General features: G+C 49.3%; 1 protein-coding gene across 1 annotated transcript; it reads right to left on the bottom strand.

Annotated features, from left to right (window-relative positions):
- Positions 1-2,701: 2,701 nt before the first annotated feature.
- Positions 2,702-17,643, bottom strand: LRRC74B (leucine rich repeat containing 74B; the record flags this gene model as incomplete). Its single annotated transcript, XM_053902902.1, is given in 10 exon segments — positions 2,702-2,756; positions 2,758-2,855; positions 5,065-5,160; positions 7,200-7,278; positions 8,034-8,149; positions 9,137-9,246; positions 14,305-14,511; positions 15,440-15,572; positions 16,005-16,147; positions 17,541-17,643. Coding segments are annotated over 10 exon segments (1,140 nt in total), but the record flags the coding sequence as incomplete, so codon positions are not given.
- Positions 17,644-17,677: the final 34 nt, after the last annotated feature.

Here is a 17,677-nt window from a genome sequence, read left to right as displayed (position 1 = left end):
TTTAAAAGTGACACATATTCAGAGTAGAAAGTGTAGGAAATGAAGAATAACATAAGGAAAATAAAAATCATCCCCAAACCCACAACTTATAGCTAAACACTATTAATATGTCAAGGTGTTCTTAGTTTCTTTTTCCCCTGTGTATATACTTATACATGGGTTTTACAAAATTGGATCCAACAATATGATTTTTTGTTTTAGTAACAACTTTCTTGAGATATAATCCACATACCATACAATTCACTCATTGTTTTAAAAATATGTTTTTTGTTTGTAAGTAATCTCTACACCCAATGTGGGGCTCAAACCCACAACCCTGAAATCAAATCACATGCTCTACCAACTGAGCCAGCCAGGTACCCCACAACTCACCCACTTAAAGTGGTGTACAATCCAGTGGTTTGCAGTATATTCACAGAGTTGTGCAACCATCACCACAATCCATTTGAAAAGTTAGAGAAGGTGACTTATTTGTTTAAGTTTATTTATTTATTTATTTATTTATTTATTTAGAGAGAGCATGAGTGGTGGAGGGGTGGAGAGAGAGAGAGAGAGAGAGAGAGAGAGAGAGAATCACAAGCAGGCTTCACACTGTAAGCGGGGAGCCTGAAGCAGGGCTCAAACCCACAAACCGTGAGATCAGGACCTGAGCCAAAATCAAGAGTTGGATGCATAACCGAGTGAGCCACCCAGGCGCCCCATCACAATCCATTTTAGAACATTTTTATCATCTCCAAAAAAACCCATGCTCTTTCGCTACCAACCTCCAGTCCCTCCCATCTCCCTAGCCCTAGGCAACTTCTTTTAAATTTTATTTTAGAGCGAGAGAGAGAGTGAGAGAGAGAGAGAGAGAGAGAGCGAGAGAGCAGGAGCAGAGCAAGTGAGTGAGAGAATCCCAAGAAGCCTCCATGCTCAGCATGGAGACACAGGACACAGGACTCAATCCCCTGGGATCACAATCAGCTGAAATCAAGAGTCAGATGTTCGACCCACTGAGCCACACAGGCACCCCAGCCCTAGGCAACTTCTAATCTACTTTCTGTCTTGGTAGATTTACCTATTCTGGACATTTCCTATAAACGGAGTCATACAATATGTGGTCTTTTGTGAATGGCTTCTTTCACAGCATCATGTTTTCAAGGTTCATTCATGTTATAGCATGACACATTCCTCCTGTTACATGATACATGCCTGTGGTAGCATGATCCTTCACTCCTGTTTCTTGTAAACAGCTTTATTGAGATACAGTTCACATACTCTACAATTCATCTGTTTAAAATGTCCAATTACTTTTGGTATATTCACAGAGTTGTGCAGCCATTACCACAAGCAAGTTTAGAATGCTATCATCACCTCAAATTTCATTTCTTTTTACGGCCAAATAATATTCCATTGTATGGGCATACCATTTTTATTTTATTTTTTAATGTTTATTTTATTCATTTTGAGAGAAAGAAAGAGCAAGGGAGAGAGGGAGAGAGAGACTCCGAGGCAGGCTCTGCTCCACCAACGCACAGCACAGAGCCTGATGCAGGGCTCCATCCCAAGGTTCGTGAGCTCATGACCTAAGCCGAAATCAAAAGCCAGTTGCTCACCTGACTGAGCCACCCAGGTGCCCCTATACCATATTTTATTTACCCATTCATCAGTTGGTGGACATTTGTACTTTGTGGATATTATGAATAAAGCTGCTGTGAACACATATTTTCATTTCTCTATGACACGAATTGCTGGGTCTGTGATAAACTACAGGTTCAACTTTTTGAGGAACTGCCAGACAAACCATGTGATTTTTTTTCAATCCTGATTTTCTCACTTAACATTAACCATGTGCTTTTTCATAAACTGTTAACGTGTTCAATGTTTTTTGAACGCTTGGCTTTTAATGATTGCAGAGTTCCAATTCTTAGTTAATCAGTCCCCTGTTATTGGGCATCTAGATTATTTCCAATTTTCATATTATAAACAGCCTTTCAGTGAGCATTTTTGGGCATCAATATTTTTTTGTGAAACATTTAAAAATATTTATTTACTTTTGTGTGTGTGTGTGAGAGAGAGAGAGGGAGAGCACGAGTGAGGGAGGAGCAGAGAGGGAGGGAGACACAATCTGAAGCAGGCTCCAGGCTCTGAGCTTTTAGCACAGAGCCCGATGCGGGGCTCAAACGCATGAACCTACTGAGCCACTCAGGCACCCCTGGGCATCAATATTTTTATGCATCTCTGGTATGCATCTGAAGAGCAGATTAGTCAGACCATTGAATCAAAGGACATAGGCAGTTTTAAGGCTCTTGGTACATAAAACCTTCCAAAAACGTTGTGTCAGTTTGCGCTCTGGCAAGTTGAGTTTGGGAATGCCAGTCACACACCACCTTATATTTTCATGGTCTCTTGAAGTCACCAAGGCAGGAACTTTGGAGATCTTTGACCCCATACCCAGCTCAACATGTAGCACACAGCACAAGTTCATGTTACGGAAATTAGTGTGAGCAAAGGAAGGCCCACGCTCTGCATTAACAGAGGCCATGGGATGGAGAGGAGGGTACGATTGTCTGAGTCATCATGAAGACAGGCTCCACAGGACTTACCACCCAGCTGACATGGGACTCACTGCAGACTCAAGTGGTAATAAAGCATCATGAGGCCAAGAACCCTCCATATTGAAGTTGAAGTGGCCAATGTGAGAGGAAGCCACATACCGCAGTCACTTAGGGACAGACGCCAGTAGGGACGGGGTGTAGACTGGAGGCAAGTCTTTTGTACTCCACTCTGTGGGCAGCAGTCTTTATATGGAGTGCTGGAAGAATTACCTTCACTGAGATAGCGAGGTCATCAAACTCTCTGTCCACTTGGATATCCTGAGGAGAAACCCATTACAAGGCAGTACATTACCACCTTCTGAGAACTTTGCTGGTTTTTGCTGGTACACACAAGGTTTTGGAGAAAATCCTTAGGGCAGCTTCTCTCCTATGGATGACAATGTCATCAGTCCCCAAACTATTAAAATAGGGAAGGGAAGGGGCTCCGGGGGGCTCCTTGGAGTCTGTGATTTCTTGACCTGCGGGTTGGTTGCATAGGTCTGTGCTGTTTGTGGAAATTCACACCCCAATCCATGTGCACTTTTCAGCATAAACGTTATTCCTCAATAACAAATGTAAAGGCACGGGGAGTGAGGGGAAGGATACTAGCACCAATAGTGTCTTTCTCTACATAGGCCTTTTCTGTGGGGTCTGCTATCTCATCCCATCTTCACAATGACTCTGGGTGGGAGATTTTAGCCCCATTTCACAGAAAGACCAGGCTGAGCCCTGGGAATGGTTTTACATGAACTGTAAGGATTTAGAAGTATTTCCCTTACAGTTATTTATTTTTGAGAGACAGAGAGACAGAGCACAAGCTGTGGATGGGCAGAGAGAGAAGGAGACATGGAATCCGAAGCAGGCTCCAGGCTCTGAGCTGTCAGCCCAGAGCCCGACGCGGGGCTCGAACTCACAAACTGTGAGATCATGACCTGAGCCGAAGTTGGACGCTCAACCAGCTGAGCATTTCGGGTGCCCCGAAGTATTTCCCTTAAAACTGAGAAGATCTAGGCTAGGGAGATTAGACTAATAACAGTTAAGGAATAGGAAAATGGAACATTGCATCTAGACAGGTGTTGCTCTCCAATTCAGAAGATCCCATGTTGATGGACTCAGGATTTGGTCCCAGGCCTGATTCCAAAGTCTGTGGTGTTTCTGTTATGCTAAAAGCTTCTGTTAATAACCATACATTATATTGAATAAGCATGTATTTTTGCAGAACAGTTTCATATATAATTCCTTTTTTTTTTTTTTTTTTTTTTTTAATGATGGAATCCAGTGCTGACAGGAATTCTCGCAGAGCAAGAGGAACATGGTCAAGGCATGCTACTCTCTGGCTTTGGAGCTGTAGAAACTCGGCAGGCAGAAGGAATCAATAAGCAGTAAGAAGAAGGAAGCATCAGTTGTCCCAAGCCTGAAGGATTGGAACTGTAAAAACGTTTCTGGAAAGACTTTGACACAAATCTGGTTTTAAATAAATGAGGGTTAGAATAAGCAGTGATTTGTGACTAGACTTCAGCTTAATAACTGGTGTTTGGGGATTCTCTCCTTAATGTTTAACTGCTTATATAATTTTCTCTATATATTTTTAAGTTTATTTATTTTGAGAGAGAGAGTGCGAGCGAGCAGGGGAGGGAAAGACAGAGGGAGAGAGAGAGAATCCCAAGCAGGCTCCCTCCTTTCAGTGCAGAGACCAACATGGGGCTTGATCTCATGAACCATGAGATCATGACCTGAACCAAAAGCAAGAGTCAGACACTTAACCAACTGAGCCGTCCAGGTGCCTTGAATTTTCTATATTAAAAAGGCACAATTGAGATGCCTCGGTGGCTCAGATGGTTGAGCATTTGACTCTTGATTTCAGCTCAGGTCAGGATCTCAGGGTCGTGGGATTGAGCCCTGCATCAGGCTCCATGCTTAGCATGGAGCCTGCCTAAGATTCTCTCTCTCTCTCTGTCTCTCTGTCTCTCTCTCTCTCTCATTCTCTCTCTCTCTCTCTCTCTCTCTCTCATTCTCTCTCTCTCCCTTTGCCCCTCTCCCCTAAAAATAAAAAACAAAAAACAAAACCCACAGCTGAATGAAAAGGAGTCTTAATCTCCCTCAAAGCCACATGAGTGAATCTTCCAGCACCAATATCCACCTGCAGGCAGAACAGGCCAGGGGGTGAGGTGGGTAAGTACTGAACCTTCAAATCCAAACATCAGTGAACAGCGAGCTAAGTGTCCTCTGAGGCAATTCTCTCTCAGCCAATGAAGAACCCAGGCATGAGCCAGAGATGAGACCGCAACGGTATCCCCCAGTCAGGAGTGGAAATAAAGCCACAGTGGCATTGTGACCCTCCATTCAGGCCTGGGGTGGAACTCAGACTTAGCCACACTAAGTATCTGAGCAGGACATGCTGTTTCTCTAATCCCTACTTTCTTCCTCTAAATGAGAACTCGTGGGGCTGTTGGAAGGATCACAGATGAGATTTATGAAAAGCTCTTACAGAGAAATCCAGCAGTTCCAGGGCGGACCCTGGATTATCCCGGACAGACTTTAGAACTCCAAAGCAGCCTTCACCTCGCATGGGATTCCTGGACATCTGAGAAACACACACACAATTGAGAAAAACTGAGCCCAGGGAAGCTGGAGGTGGAGCAAGTCCAAAGGGAGGGAAGGATTCTTCATCTCTGATGACAAGTGCCTCAGGACAGCCCCACTGTCTCAGCTCAGAATTTGTCTCCACTGACAAAACACCCTGGGTGAGGCGGTGAGGCTGGGGAAGAGGGGAAGGGAGTACGCACTGGCTGAGCGCCCACCATGTGCCCAAATCTGTGCCAGGTGCCAAAGATACGGACACACAAGGCACAGCTCTGCCTTTAAGGAATTCACCCATCACGGGGAGGAGAGGAAAAGGAAACATCATGAAAATGCAGTGTGATAAGTGCAATGAGAGTGTACATCAACTCTTCTGGGGAGGTGAAGTTTACGCACCCGCACTGAGCTTTACGGGTGAGGCGGGCAGAGCTGGGTATTTCAGCAAGAGCAGGAGGAGCAAAACAAAGGGGAGAAATTGCATCATGTGCAGAAAATTCAGAGCAGCTTGGGGTGAGCGAATGAACTTCAGCGGTGGAAGGCAGAGGGGCTGTGGCAGAGCCCAGAGCCCAATGTGCGGTGAATGACATACTACTAACCTTGGATTTATCCAGAGGGGAGCCGTTGACAGGTTTAAAGCAAGGAGGGGACGGGAGCATGTTTCTGCTTTAGAAAGATCAACTGACAGGGGCGCCTGGGTGGCGCAGTCGGTTGAGCGTCCGACTTCAGCCAGGTCACGATCTCGCGGTCCGTGAGTTCGAGCCCCGCGTCAGGCTCTGGGCTGATGGCTCGGAGCCTGGAGCCTGTTTCCGATTCTGTGTCTCCCTCTCTCTGCCCCTCCCCCGTTCATGCTCTGTCTCTCTCTGTCCCAAAAATAAATAAAAAACGTTGAAAAAAAAAATTAAAAAAAAAAAAAAAAGAAAGATCAACTGGCAGGTGAGAAGGAAGGACCAGAGATGGGAAATTCACAGGTCAACGGAACTTGAGGGGAAGTGAGAAGGAAGAGCAGGCAGCCCCAGCACCCTGCAGGAAGTAAGATGAAGGTTGGAAGGCAAGGAAAAGAGAGGGAGGAGTGAGTACTGGGCGCCTACTTCTGACTCAGTGAGGAGCCCCCCTCCCCCACCACCAAGAGGCAGCCCTTAGAGAGAGAGGATGCCTTCGGGTTGTGCTTTATGCCCATGGGACATCCAGGGGATGGTCCGGCAGGTGGCTGTAAATGGGGATCCAGAGCTTAAGAGAGGTCTGGGCTGCAGGGGGGAGCGTGGATGGGAGTGCTTCGGGGGGCTCTTCTTCTTCTTCTTTTTTAATGTTTATGAGAGAGAGAGAGAGAGAGAGAGAGAGAGAGAGAGAGAGAGAGAGAGCACGCATGGGCAGGGGAGGCACTGAGAGAGGAGACAGAAGATCTAAAGTGTGCTCTGCACTGACAGTAGAGACTGATGCGGGGCTTGAACTCATGAACCATGAGATCATGACCTGAGCCAAAGTCTGATGCTTAACCGACTGAGCCACCCAGATGCCCACAGGGGGCTCTTCTGCCAGTTGATGGAGCTGAGAGCCAGGCAGGGCTGGATGCCACCCAGGACCTGTCCTCTGAGCACAGTGGCCCTCTTGGGCTTCACGTTCCATTGCACCCTCCCTTTTCCTACCCAACTGGCAATGCTGAAGAAAGGGAAACCCCATCTGTCACACAAGGCCTCAAGTAGGTCTGAGCATAGCCAACGGTACACCTGGGCTGACCCAGTGAGCTGAGAAGGAGCAAGGACAGTCGGGAGGTGGAGGTGACACTGCTGGGGGTTGGGGGGAGAAGGATGGACGAGGGAGGAGTCGGAAGAAGTGCCGGGGTCAGGTCAGAGATGGGTGAGGGAATGGCAAGGGAAAGAAGTGGTCATAGGAGGAAGCCAGGAGGTCCCCTCCCTCATCTGGGCTCTAGAAATTTCGTACCCTGCTGCCACTGGAGTGGGGAGATGAGGCAGGGGAGGGATGGATCTGTGTGGACACATACAGGCAGGTCTATGCTGGGGCCTGCCCCATCAGGCTAGCACTCACAACAAGAATCCTCAGTGTCTGGTTGACCCGGAGGCCCAGGCCCAGGCTCAGGGCTCCCACTGCAGAGATGCGGTTGTTGCTGCAACAGAAAGACATATGCATTTTGCTACCTTCCGAGCAGCTGTGTAGAGCCAGATGGTCCCAGGGTCCAAGCTGGTGTTGCTGGTGCATCCACCTGCTTGGGCTTCATGTTCCAGCCTCCACTGATGCCCCAGGGACCCTGGGAAGGTCAGTATGTAAAAGCTGGATAACAGCCCTGGTTCCCAGTGTTGAGGGAGATCACTCAGCAAGCACACCTGGAGCATCCCTCCCCTACTTTCCCCTCCTTTACCGCCCCCCCCCACGACCCTGGGATCATGACCTGAGCCAAAGTTGAGTTGGACACGCAAACAACTGAGCCACCCAGGCACCCCTCCTCCCCTTTTCAAGTGAAGATGTTTTACATATATGTTTTCACTAGCAGCCCCCACCTATCCGTCAGGAATTATGAGCTCCAAGGTACAAGTGCTGAACTTGAGGGGCACCCGGCTGGCTCAGTCGATAGAGCCCGTGACTCTTGATCTTGAGGTCATGAGTTTGAACTCTTGTAGGGTGTAGAGATTACTTAAATAATTTTTTTTCAAACTTAAAAAAAAAAAAAACCCAGTGCTAAACTTGAGTGAGAAGGAGGGAGCTGGGTGCTCTTGGATTGTGTCTCAAGCCCCATCGTGGGTAAACTGTGGTAGGCTTGGGTGTTGCTAAGGTGGTAAACAGCAACAGGATCATGGAGTCCCTGGTCCCTCAGGTGGCTATGGATCTGGAGACTGTGACACAGGGCCACCCTGTGTGCCTCACCTCATGTTGAGCTCTTCCAACACATTGTTGGTCTTAAGTGCCTCACCCACTGCAGATGCTCCAGGATCTCCAAAGCCATTGTATGAGATGTCCAGGACTCTCAGGAAGATGTTTGCCTAGAATGCAAAAGAGTGAAGCCAGGAGACCACCTGTGAAGTGGGGAAAGCCAGGGGTCACAGCCTCAGAGCCCGGGAGGCCCAGGGTGCAAAAAAGCACGGGCTGAGAGCAGAAGGTCAGAGGTTCCTGGTAAGAGTCTTGTGGCTTGGATGACGGTGACCGGGAGAACCAAATGACTGGAAGCACAGCACCAAGGGTGGTTGTGGGTGTGGATGATCCTCAGAGACTGAGAGGCCCACCGCTCAGCAGCAGACCCCAGGGACACAGTGGTCTGGTTCCATGACTGCTGGGGGCGGGGGGGGGGGGGAGGCTCAAGGGTAGGTCCTCTGAGGCACAGAGCAGAATGACAGAGGGACTCTGGTGAAGGGCTTTGGGGGGGCTGTGATGGGGAGAAGGGCAGGAGCTTGTGGGTGCACTGGGAGGACAGAGCCTGACCCACCACCCTGTGGGGCAGGATCCCCAGGTCAGCCCCTGAGGAGGGGGGCAAGGCAGCTGCTGCTGTTCCCTGAGGAGGGCCCCACAAAGCTAGCCAGCACCAGGGGCATCCTGGCAGGGGCTAGGAGCCATGCATTCCCGAGGCTTATGAACCACAACATCGAAGGAAGCAGGTGGGATGTTTAAGAGTATGTGCTGGGACGCAGGGTGCAGGGCTGTCATCTCAGGGAAGCATCTGCATGTGCCCATAGCAGGCATGTGTCACCAGACTGCACGATGTCCCCCACCAGCCATATGTCTGTAATAAATGGAGAAGGTGTGCAACATTGAACTGCAGACCCTTGAGTAAGTGACATGAGAGTGAGCACGGTATTTTGGAGTCACGAAATGGGGCTGGGACAATTAAAATCACCAAACAAAATATTCTTTAAGCTCTGCTTGAAGGATCCAAGGGTCATTTCTGAAGAGCTGCAAAGATAGGAAGCTGGCACCTGGGAGACTGTCCCCACAGGCCAGGCCAGAGGGCAGATGGGTGACAGAGGTGTTCATACCTCCAGTGCCCTGGCAAAGGCTACAGCTCCTGGTCCTCGAAGGTGATTCCAGTTTATATTAAGCTCGGTGAGTCCAGTATTTTCTGCCAGGGCTGGTCCAAGCATCTCCCCTTCGGAAACACCAAGACAGGCCTTATTCACTCTGTTCTTTCCCTCAAAAAATAATACTGATGACCGCTGTGTGCCAGGGTCTCCGCTTGGCACAACAGTCACCAAGTTGAACCCTATATGGGCCTGCTCTGTCCTAAAAGAATTCACATTTAATGGGGGAGAAGCAGTTGACCCTTGAATAGCACAGGGGTTAGGGGTGCCAACCCCTGTGCAGCCAAAAATCTGCATATAACTTTGACCGCCCCCCCAAACCTCAACTACTAACAGCCCACTGCTATTGGATTTTAGAAAGAAGACTTTATCGAGAATGTAAAGTGTTGATTAACACATATTTTGTATGTTATACCTATTATATGCTGTATTCTTACAATAAAGTAACCTGAAGAAAATATTATTATTATTTTTAAAAATTTGTTTAATGTTCATTTATTTTTGAGAGAGAGAGACAGAGCGTGAGCAGTGGAAGGACAGAGAGAGAGAGAGGGAGACACAGAATCAGAAGCAGGCTCCAGGCTCTGAGCTGGCAACACAGAGCCCAACGCGGGGCTTAAACTCACAAACTGAGAGATCATGACCTGAGCTGAAGTCAGACGCTTAACCGACTGAGCCACCCAGGCACCCCAATATTATTATTATTATTTTTAAATGTTTATTTATTTTTGAGAGACACAGAGAGAGAGCGGGGGAGGGGCAGAAAGAGAGGGAGACACAGATACTGAAGCAGGCTCCAGGCTCTGAACGGTCAGCACCGAGCCCCACATGGGGCTTGAGCTCGCAAACGGTGAGATCATGTGCCAAAGTCAGATGCTCAACCGACTGAGCCACCCAGGCGCCCCACCTGAAGAAAATATTAAGAAAATTATGTGGGGCACCTGGGTGGCTCAGTAGGTCGAACATCCAACTCTTGCTTTTGGCTCAGGTCATGATCTCATGGTTTGTGAGATCAAGCCCAGTGTCAGGCTCTGTGCTGACAGTATGGAGCCTGCTTGGGATTCTCTCTCTCCCCACTCTCTGCTCCTCCCCCGCTTATGCACGTGCTTGCTCGCTCTCTCTCTCTCTCTCAAAATAAATAAATAAAACTTAAAAAAAGAAGGAAAATCATAAGAGGAAATACACTTATAATACTAGACTGTATTTATTTAAAAAATTGTGTATAAGTGGACCCATGCAGTCAAACCCATGTTGTTCAAATGTAAATACAACTTAATGGGATGTGAGTTATTATAGACTACAAATGGGGATGTGTGGGAACAGCGTGGGGACTTACTCCCTTTTGAGGAGGGTCAGGAAAGTGAGGAAAAAGGAGATAATCTTGAAGACTGAGGGACTCACCAGGTGTGTGTGCATGCACAGTGGAGAACAGACATGGGAAAGAGCAAATGTGTAGAGGCATGTGGGAGCACAGAGCACCTGAGGAAATTCCCACAGGCCTGGTGGGTGGGGGGAAGCCAGTGAAATGAGGTAGCAATGATGGACCCTGGAAAGATACTGAGAGGCCATCAATGCTGGACCAAGACTTTTGGGCACAAACTGATTAGTAGGCAGGGAGGGCTTTAAGAAATGACAAGGCTGGGCTCCTTAGTGGCAGGTGTAGGGTATGGACTGGGGTAGGCAGGGGCAGGGTTACAACCCAGGAAACCAGTTGGAAGGCTTGTGCCATAGTCTATAGGCAAAAGGTGATGAGGCTGGTGCAGCTGTGTGCAAAGGAGACGCTTGTGGTGGAGAAAGGAAAGAGGGAGCAGTGCAGGGTAAGAAACCCCAAGAGATTTTTAGCTTATAAAATGCAGAGAAGCCCCAGCCACCCATCATGCTCTCCACTCTGTCAGCATTCAGCCAGTCTGACCTGCTCCCATGCCTCTGGGCTGTCCCCCTGTGTAGAACTGTTGACCCCCTTCTTCACCTGGATAACAGCTCCTCGTCCTTCTAACCTGGGTTCATGACATCAGGAAGCCTTGCTTACCCAGCTGGGCTAGGCTGCCTCAGGCCCCAGGTCCACTATGCTTCTACCCTTCCAGGCTCTGATCTAATGACCTCTCTTTGCCTGGCCAGTCTTTCCCATCAGCCTAGGAGTCCCTCAAGGATCTGAATTTGACTCCTCTCCATGGTCTCAGCCCCTCCTCTTGCAGGTTTAGTGAGGCTAGTTTGAAGAAATGCACGGAAGAAAAACAGATGCACTAATTAAGCAGAACTAGCCTGCTTGGGGGGTGCCTGGCTGGCTCAGTCAGTAGAGCATGCAACTCTTGATCTAGGAGTTGTGAGTTCAAGCCCCACCTTAGGTGTAGAAGTTACTTAAACATGGGATATTTTTTAAGTTTATCTATTTATTTTGAGAGAGGGAGAGAGTGAGCAGGGGAGGGGCAGAAAGAGAGGGAAAGAGAGAATTTGAAGCAGGCTCCACACTCTCAGCTCAGAGCCCAACTCAGGGGTCAATCCCACAAACCGTGAGATCGTGACCTATGCCAAAATCAAGAGTCAGAAGCACAACCTACTGAACCAACCATGAGCCCCAAAAGTAAAATCTCGAAAAAAGAAAGAAAGAGAGAGGAGAGACAGAAAAGAAAAGAAAAGAAAAGAAAAGAAAAGAAAAGAAAAGAAAAGAAAGACAGAGACAGGAAGAAAGACAGGAAGAAAGAAAAAAGAAAGGCAGAAAGAAAGGCAGAAAGAAAGAGGGACACCTGGGTGGCTCAGTCCAGTAAGCATCCAACTTCGGCTCAGGTCATGATCTCACAGTTGGTGGGTTCAAGCCCCGCATCAGGTTCTGTGCTGACCGTGCAGAGCCTGGAGCCTGCTTCTGTGTCTCCCTCTCTCTCTCTGCCCCTCCCCTGCTTGCGCTCTGTCTGTCTCTCAAAAATAAATAAAAATGTTAAAAATTTTTAAAAGGAAGAAAGAAAGAAAGAAAGAAAGAAAGAAAGAAAGAAAGAAAGAAAGAAAGAAAAAGAAAGAAAGCCAGCCAGCCTACTCCAGTAGGACCCACTGGAGCAAGATGCTTTGGCACCTTGGAGAGCTCCCTGCAAGGCTGCTAGGACTCCCAGTGATGCCTTCCTGAGCTAGGACTCTGGATTCCACACTCGCACTGGGTCTGACACGGTGGGTTCTCAGATACAGACACTTCTAGGGCTGAGAAGAGAGTGGTGGTCCGCACTTTGTAGGGAAACCCTTCTTTCTGAACAACTAGAGGGTGAGGAGATTCTCCAACATGCATGATTGGCCTCTTGAAATTCCAATACTTGGTCTTCATGACCTCTGTAGCCAACTATGAGGCAGGGGCTACCTTTGCCATGGGTCAGATCGGGAGATTGAGACCTAAGCTCTTCACCCCTCAAGGGAGTTGAGATCCCCACAGATCCCCATTTAGGGAAACAAAATGGTCCTGCTGAGTTTGTCCTTTTCCAAGATGAAGACCTCCGTACTCCATATTTGTGCAGGCTTCACAGAGCTTTAGCTTCCGGCCCCTACTATCCTGGCTGTCTCTCTGGTGCTTACCTTTTCACTGTGAAGATCTGGGAGACATCTATACTTAGTTTTTTGGAAGTCTGAAATAAACTTCTCTCCCTGTTTTCAAGTTTTTGAAACTTGAAAAAAAAAACTTTCAAGTTTTTGAGAGAGAGAGAGAGAGAGTGGGGGAGGGGCAGAGAGAGAGGGAGACAGAAGATCTGAAGTGGGCTCTGTGCTGACAGCAGAGAGCCCAATGCAAGGCTTGAACTCACAAACCACGAGATCATGACCTGAGGTGAAGTCAGACACTTAACTGACTGATCCACCCAGGCAGCCCTGAACTTCTCTTTTAATTTCACAGACTTATCATGATAATTCTCTTAGAAGGGAGGCACCTGGGTGGCTTCGTCAGTTAAAGCGACTGACTTCAGCTCAGGTCATGATCTAACAGTTTGTGGATTCGAGCCCCATATTGGGCTCTGTGCTGACAGCTCAGAGCCTGGAGCCTGCTTCAGATCCTGTGTCTCCTCTCTGCCTCTCTCTCTGTCTCTCTGTCTCTCTCCCCACACACACCCCCTTGTGTTCTCTCTCTCTCTCTCTCAAAACAAGATAATTTTCTTAGAAGGTAAATGGCTCTCTGGCAGTTAAATTCTAAGGCTGATTCTCAAAGGCCAAGGCTGGTACCATTCCTACCCTAAGCAGCTTGAGACAGAAAAGTGATTCCAAAACTTTCTTGATCAGATAAATCTCCTGGGGTACCCATTAAAATGTGGATGCATGGGCATCCCCCCACCAAGATTCTGGTTCAGCAGGCTCAGGGCCCAGGAATTTGTATTCCTAACCCAGGGTCCTGAGTGATTCCTGTAACTGGCTGGAGTGCTTGAGGACAGACAGGTAGAAGTGCATGCTCCTGGCAAAGCTGATAGCCTGTGCAAAGGCCCCGGGACATGAGAGAAAGTGGTGAGATCAAGAAATCCCATCAAAGTGGATGTACCGTGAAGACGGTACTTGAAATAAAATCTTCATGCCTTTTGCCAAGATTTGTAGGCCTGAAGCTCTCCACTGCCTCTTCAACTCACAGCTTGGCCCCTCTCTCCTGGCTCACTAGCCCAGTCACACCGGTGTCTATCAGTCTGGGAAATAAGCCTGCATGTTTACTGTTCCTCTGCTTTAAATGCTCTCTCTCTCTGGTCTTGCTATTGCTGATTCCTTCCCACCCTGCGCATTTCAGCTTAAATGTCATCTCACAGAGCCCTCCCCAACCACCTGTCTATAGCATTCTTCTCTAAAATCATTCCTTTTGTTTATTTTGTGGCACCAATAATTGTAGAGAATTATCTAGTTAACGTGTGTTCCTTGAGGCCAGGGACTTTGTTTTGTTCACAACTGGGTCCCTAGTGGCTAAATTAGCACCCAGCACATGCAGCAGCAGCAGGCCATGACTTCCGTGGAATGGATTAAGGGTTCTGTGTGGAAGGACAGGGAGAGGGGTAGGCTAAAGTGGAACATGGGAAATGGGAGCCAGAGTATGAATGTTCAGAATGGTCCTGCCAACCTTCACCCACCCCTGCCCCAGGAAGATGGGCTCAAGTGCCCCCATGGTGACCCTGGTCAGATGTTACCTGCTTGGTCATTCAGCTGGTTATAGCTCAAGTCCAGGGATTTCAGGCCTGTGTGGGCCAGCAGGAGTTCAGCAAGGTACGGGGCTGCCTGCTCGTCTAGGCCATTTCCTGCCAGCTGTATCTTCTGCATGGTTGGGTTCACCATGAGGGCAGCACAGACAGCCTGGGCTCCCACTGCTCCCAGCTAGTTCTCCGACAGGTCCACATCTAGGGGTCAGCACCACTTCTCAATCAGTGGGATCCAAAGCCCGGCACCACCCTCTTCCGCCTTCCTCTATCCCCCAAACCTCCAGACCTGAGGCGGCAGAAGGGGCTTTGCAGCTGGACCATCCTGGGTCGCATGGTGACTCTGCCACTCACCAGCTGCATCTCCCCAGGCCCCCAGACAGCTCCTCTGATGCCCACACCCACCCCACGCGTCCACAAGCTTCTTTGTCAAGGGGTTAAAACCGCCTACTTCATGGTGCTGTGCAGGATGCCTGCGATGGAGATCCAGTCACCCTGTTGATGATTCATGCCTGGCAGCGATATAATACACCCACAGAAGTCTTCACTGATGCATTTCTGGGAACTGGCAATGACGGCCCAGGTGGCCATGCTTGGAGCATGTCACATATGCAGTTTCATTTAATACTCAGTACAACTCCAAGGGCTAAGTAGTATTGTTGGGGCCATTTCACAGATTGAAAAGTAAGGCTCAGCAAGGGTGAATGGCTTGCCCAGGGTCATCCCTGGTAGAAGGTGGCTCATCGGTGGTAGAGGTGGCGTTTGCATCCAGCCCCACTTCATTCCCACCCAGCCCTCCACCCTCTCACACTGTCCACCCCTTGGCTCTCTGTTGGAGGACCCTTTCACCCTGCATTTAGGCAATGGGAGGCCACCATATGGAGGGGGAGGTGCTGGCCAGCCAAGGAGGGGAGTGGGGAGTAGGCAATCAGGAGAGGAGTAGCATCCAGCATTGGGGGCACCACAGAGATTCGAACTCCACCCCCATCAGCCCCACCCTGTGTTAAGACCCCTGCACCAGCAACACCAACAGGCCCCAAGTGAGAAGGCCCAGCTATGGGGGGGAGCCCACACCCCTCAGGAAAGGGAGGACTCAAATGTGCCCACCAGCCCCAAACTCAGCACTTACCACAAATGCTGCTGCTTTTGCTTAGGGCACCTGCCAGGGCTTCTGCACCGGCCCCACAGAGCCCATTGTCTCGAAGGTCCAGCCGCTTGACATAGGGATTGGAGTTCAGTGCGAAAGCCAGAGCCCGGGCACCCTTGGACAAAGAGGGGCCTGAGGGGCCTGGTCTTTCCTAGGGGTGAAGGCCTCAGACACAGCTAGCCACTACCCTGGCTTGTTTCCGGGGCTCAGCCCACCTGGTGCCCTCCAACTGGAAGGCTCTCTCTTTCCCACATGCCCAGGGGACACCTGCTTCTCTTTTAGGCTTCACCCAGATCTCACTTCCTGGAGCCTTCCCTGACTGCCCCCCCCAGCAGGTTAGAGGTCCCCTGCAGGCCCCTCAACCCTTACACTGAATTCTGTCATAGCCTTGATCCTACCTGTCACCCAGATACAGGGGATGGGACGTGCCTGGCACATAGCAAAGTTGGGGAGTGTGCAGTATGGGTTCAAGAAGGGGCCACTCCATGGCTGCTGCCTCTGAGGTCCTTTTACTCCAAGCCTGGCCCCGGGGTTTCCCCAAGGTTACCTGGGGCCCCAGGCCACGGTGCCGCAGGTTCAGCTCTGGGGCGCTCCCTTGGCGCAGAAAGCAGGAGGCGGGCACAACTCTATGGGCCTGGCAAGACCTCAGGTAGAGGGTGTCCTTGACCAGTTCTCCAGGCCCATGGATGCCTGATAGGAGACAGGGAGATGATGAATGTAGATCCCTCTCTACACACAGTAGCCTCCTCCCCCCGCCCTCTGTCACCATCCGGTCTGTGTTTCCCTCTAGAAGCATTTCTTCCTCTGCTAGTAGAGACTGAGGCTCAGAGAAAGCAAATCCTTTCCCTAAAGTCACGCAGAAAGTAATAGCTAATCTGAGTAGAGCCAGGATCAGGACCATGCCTGTCTGATGCCAAAGTGCATGCTATGTGTTTTCCACTGGGTTGCAGAACACGTATGTTTTGTGAACATTTTATGGGGGAAGAAACTGAAACAATTCTGTTTTATACATTCATTAGCTTAGTTGTTCCTGGGGGTTGGGAAAACCCAGCCCTGATCCCATTTCTGGGTAGGACACCCCCTCTTACACTGTTTGGTGGAGTTTTTGCATTTTAACATCACTTTGGGGGTGTTTGCTTTCTTTCTTTCTTTCTTTCTTTCTTTCTTTCTTTCTTTCTTTCTTTCAAAGTTCATTTATTTATTTTTAAGAGAGAGAGAGAGAGAGAGAGCAGCAGAGAGGCAAAGAGAGAGGGAAAGAGAGAATCCCAAGCAGGCTCTACCCTGTCAGCTCAGAGCGTGACTTGGGGCTCAATCCCACAAACTGTGAGGTCATGAGCTGAGCCGAAATCAAGAGTCCGAAGCTTAATAACCAACGGAGCCAGTCAGGCACCCCTCTTTTTTTTTTTTTTTTTTTTTTTTTTTTTTTTTTTTTAAGATTTTCTTTTTAAGTAATTTCTACACCCAAGATGGGACTCGAACTCACAACCCTAAGATCAAGAGTCCCCCACTCCACCTACTGAGCCAGCCAGGTGCCCCTGGAGGTGTTTTCTTTTTTTTTTTTCTTCCTTCTTTCCTTTCCTTTCCTTTCTTTCTTAAGCTTATTTCTTTCTTTTGAGATCTTTCTTTCTTTCTTTCTTTCTGAAGTTTATTTATTTATTTTGAGAGAGACAGAGACAGTGTGAGTGGGGGAGGAGTAGAGAGAGAGGGAGAGAGTGAGAGAGAATCCCAAGCAGGCTCCACACTGTCAGCACAGCGCGTGATGCGGGCCTCAAGCTCAAACTCATGAAACCATGAGATCGGGACCTGAGCGGAAATCAAGAGTGGGACACTTAACTGACTTCGCCACCCAAGCGCCCCTGGAGGCGTTTTCTAAAGATGGAACTCCTGATGCCGCCAGGAGCATTGTGGGGAGGGCACAGGACTGGAGAGACCACAGGCTGTCCTGAAGGTGTCGCACGGAGGGGTGCGCTCCCTGCTGGACAGGGGTCCCCTGCCTACTTGGCCCCAGCCTGCCCTCTGCAACCCTGCGGGATAAGCTCCCAGTTGAGGAGAAAGGCCTGCCCCCATCCCTGCCCGGGAGCACCTTCCGTCTCCTGGTCGGAGTCTGAATCAACTTCCGAACGCTCCTCGGCCTCCGGGGCTCCTGCAACATGCCCAGCGGCCGCTGTCGCCGCCGCCGCCGCCGCCGCCGCCGCCGCCGCCGCCGCCTCCTCCTCCTCC

The sequence above is a fragment of the Panthera pardus genome, unplaced genomic scaffold (genome assembly GCF_024362965.1).
Source record: "Panthera pardus isolate Hobbes unplaced genomic scaffold, ASM2436296v1 HiC_scaffold_15, whole genome shotgun sequence".
NCBI classification, from domain to species: domain Eukaryota; kingdom Metazoa; phylum Chordata; class Mammalia; order Carnivora; family Felidae; genus Panthera; species Panthera pardus.
Note: the sequence above shows the minus strand (reverse complement) of the source record. Positions and strands in the feature narration are given on the sequence as shown.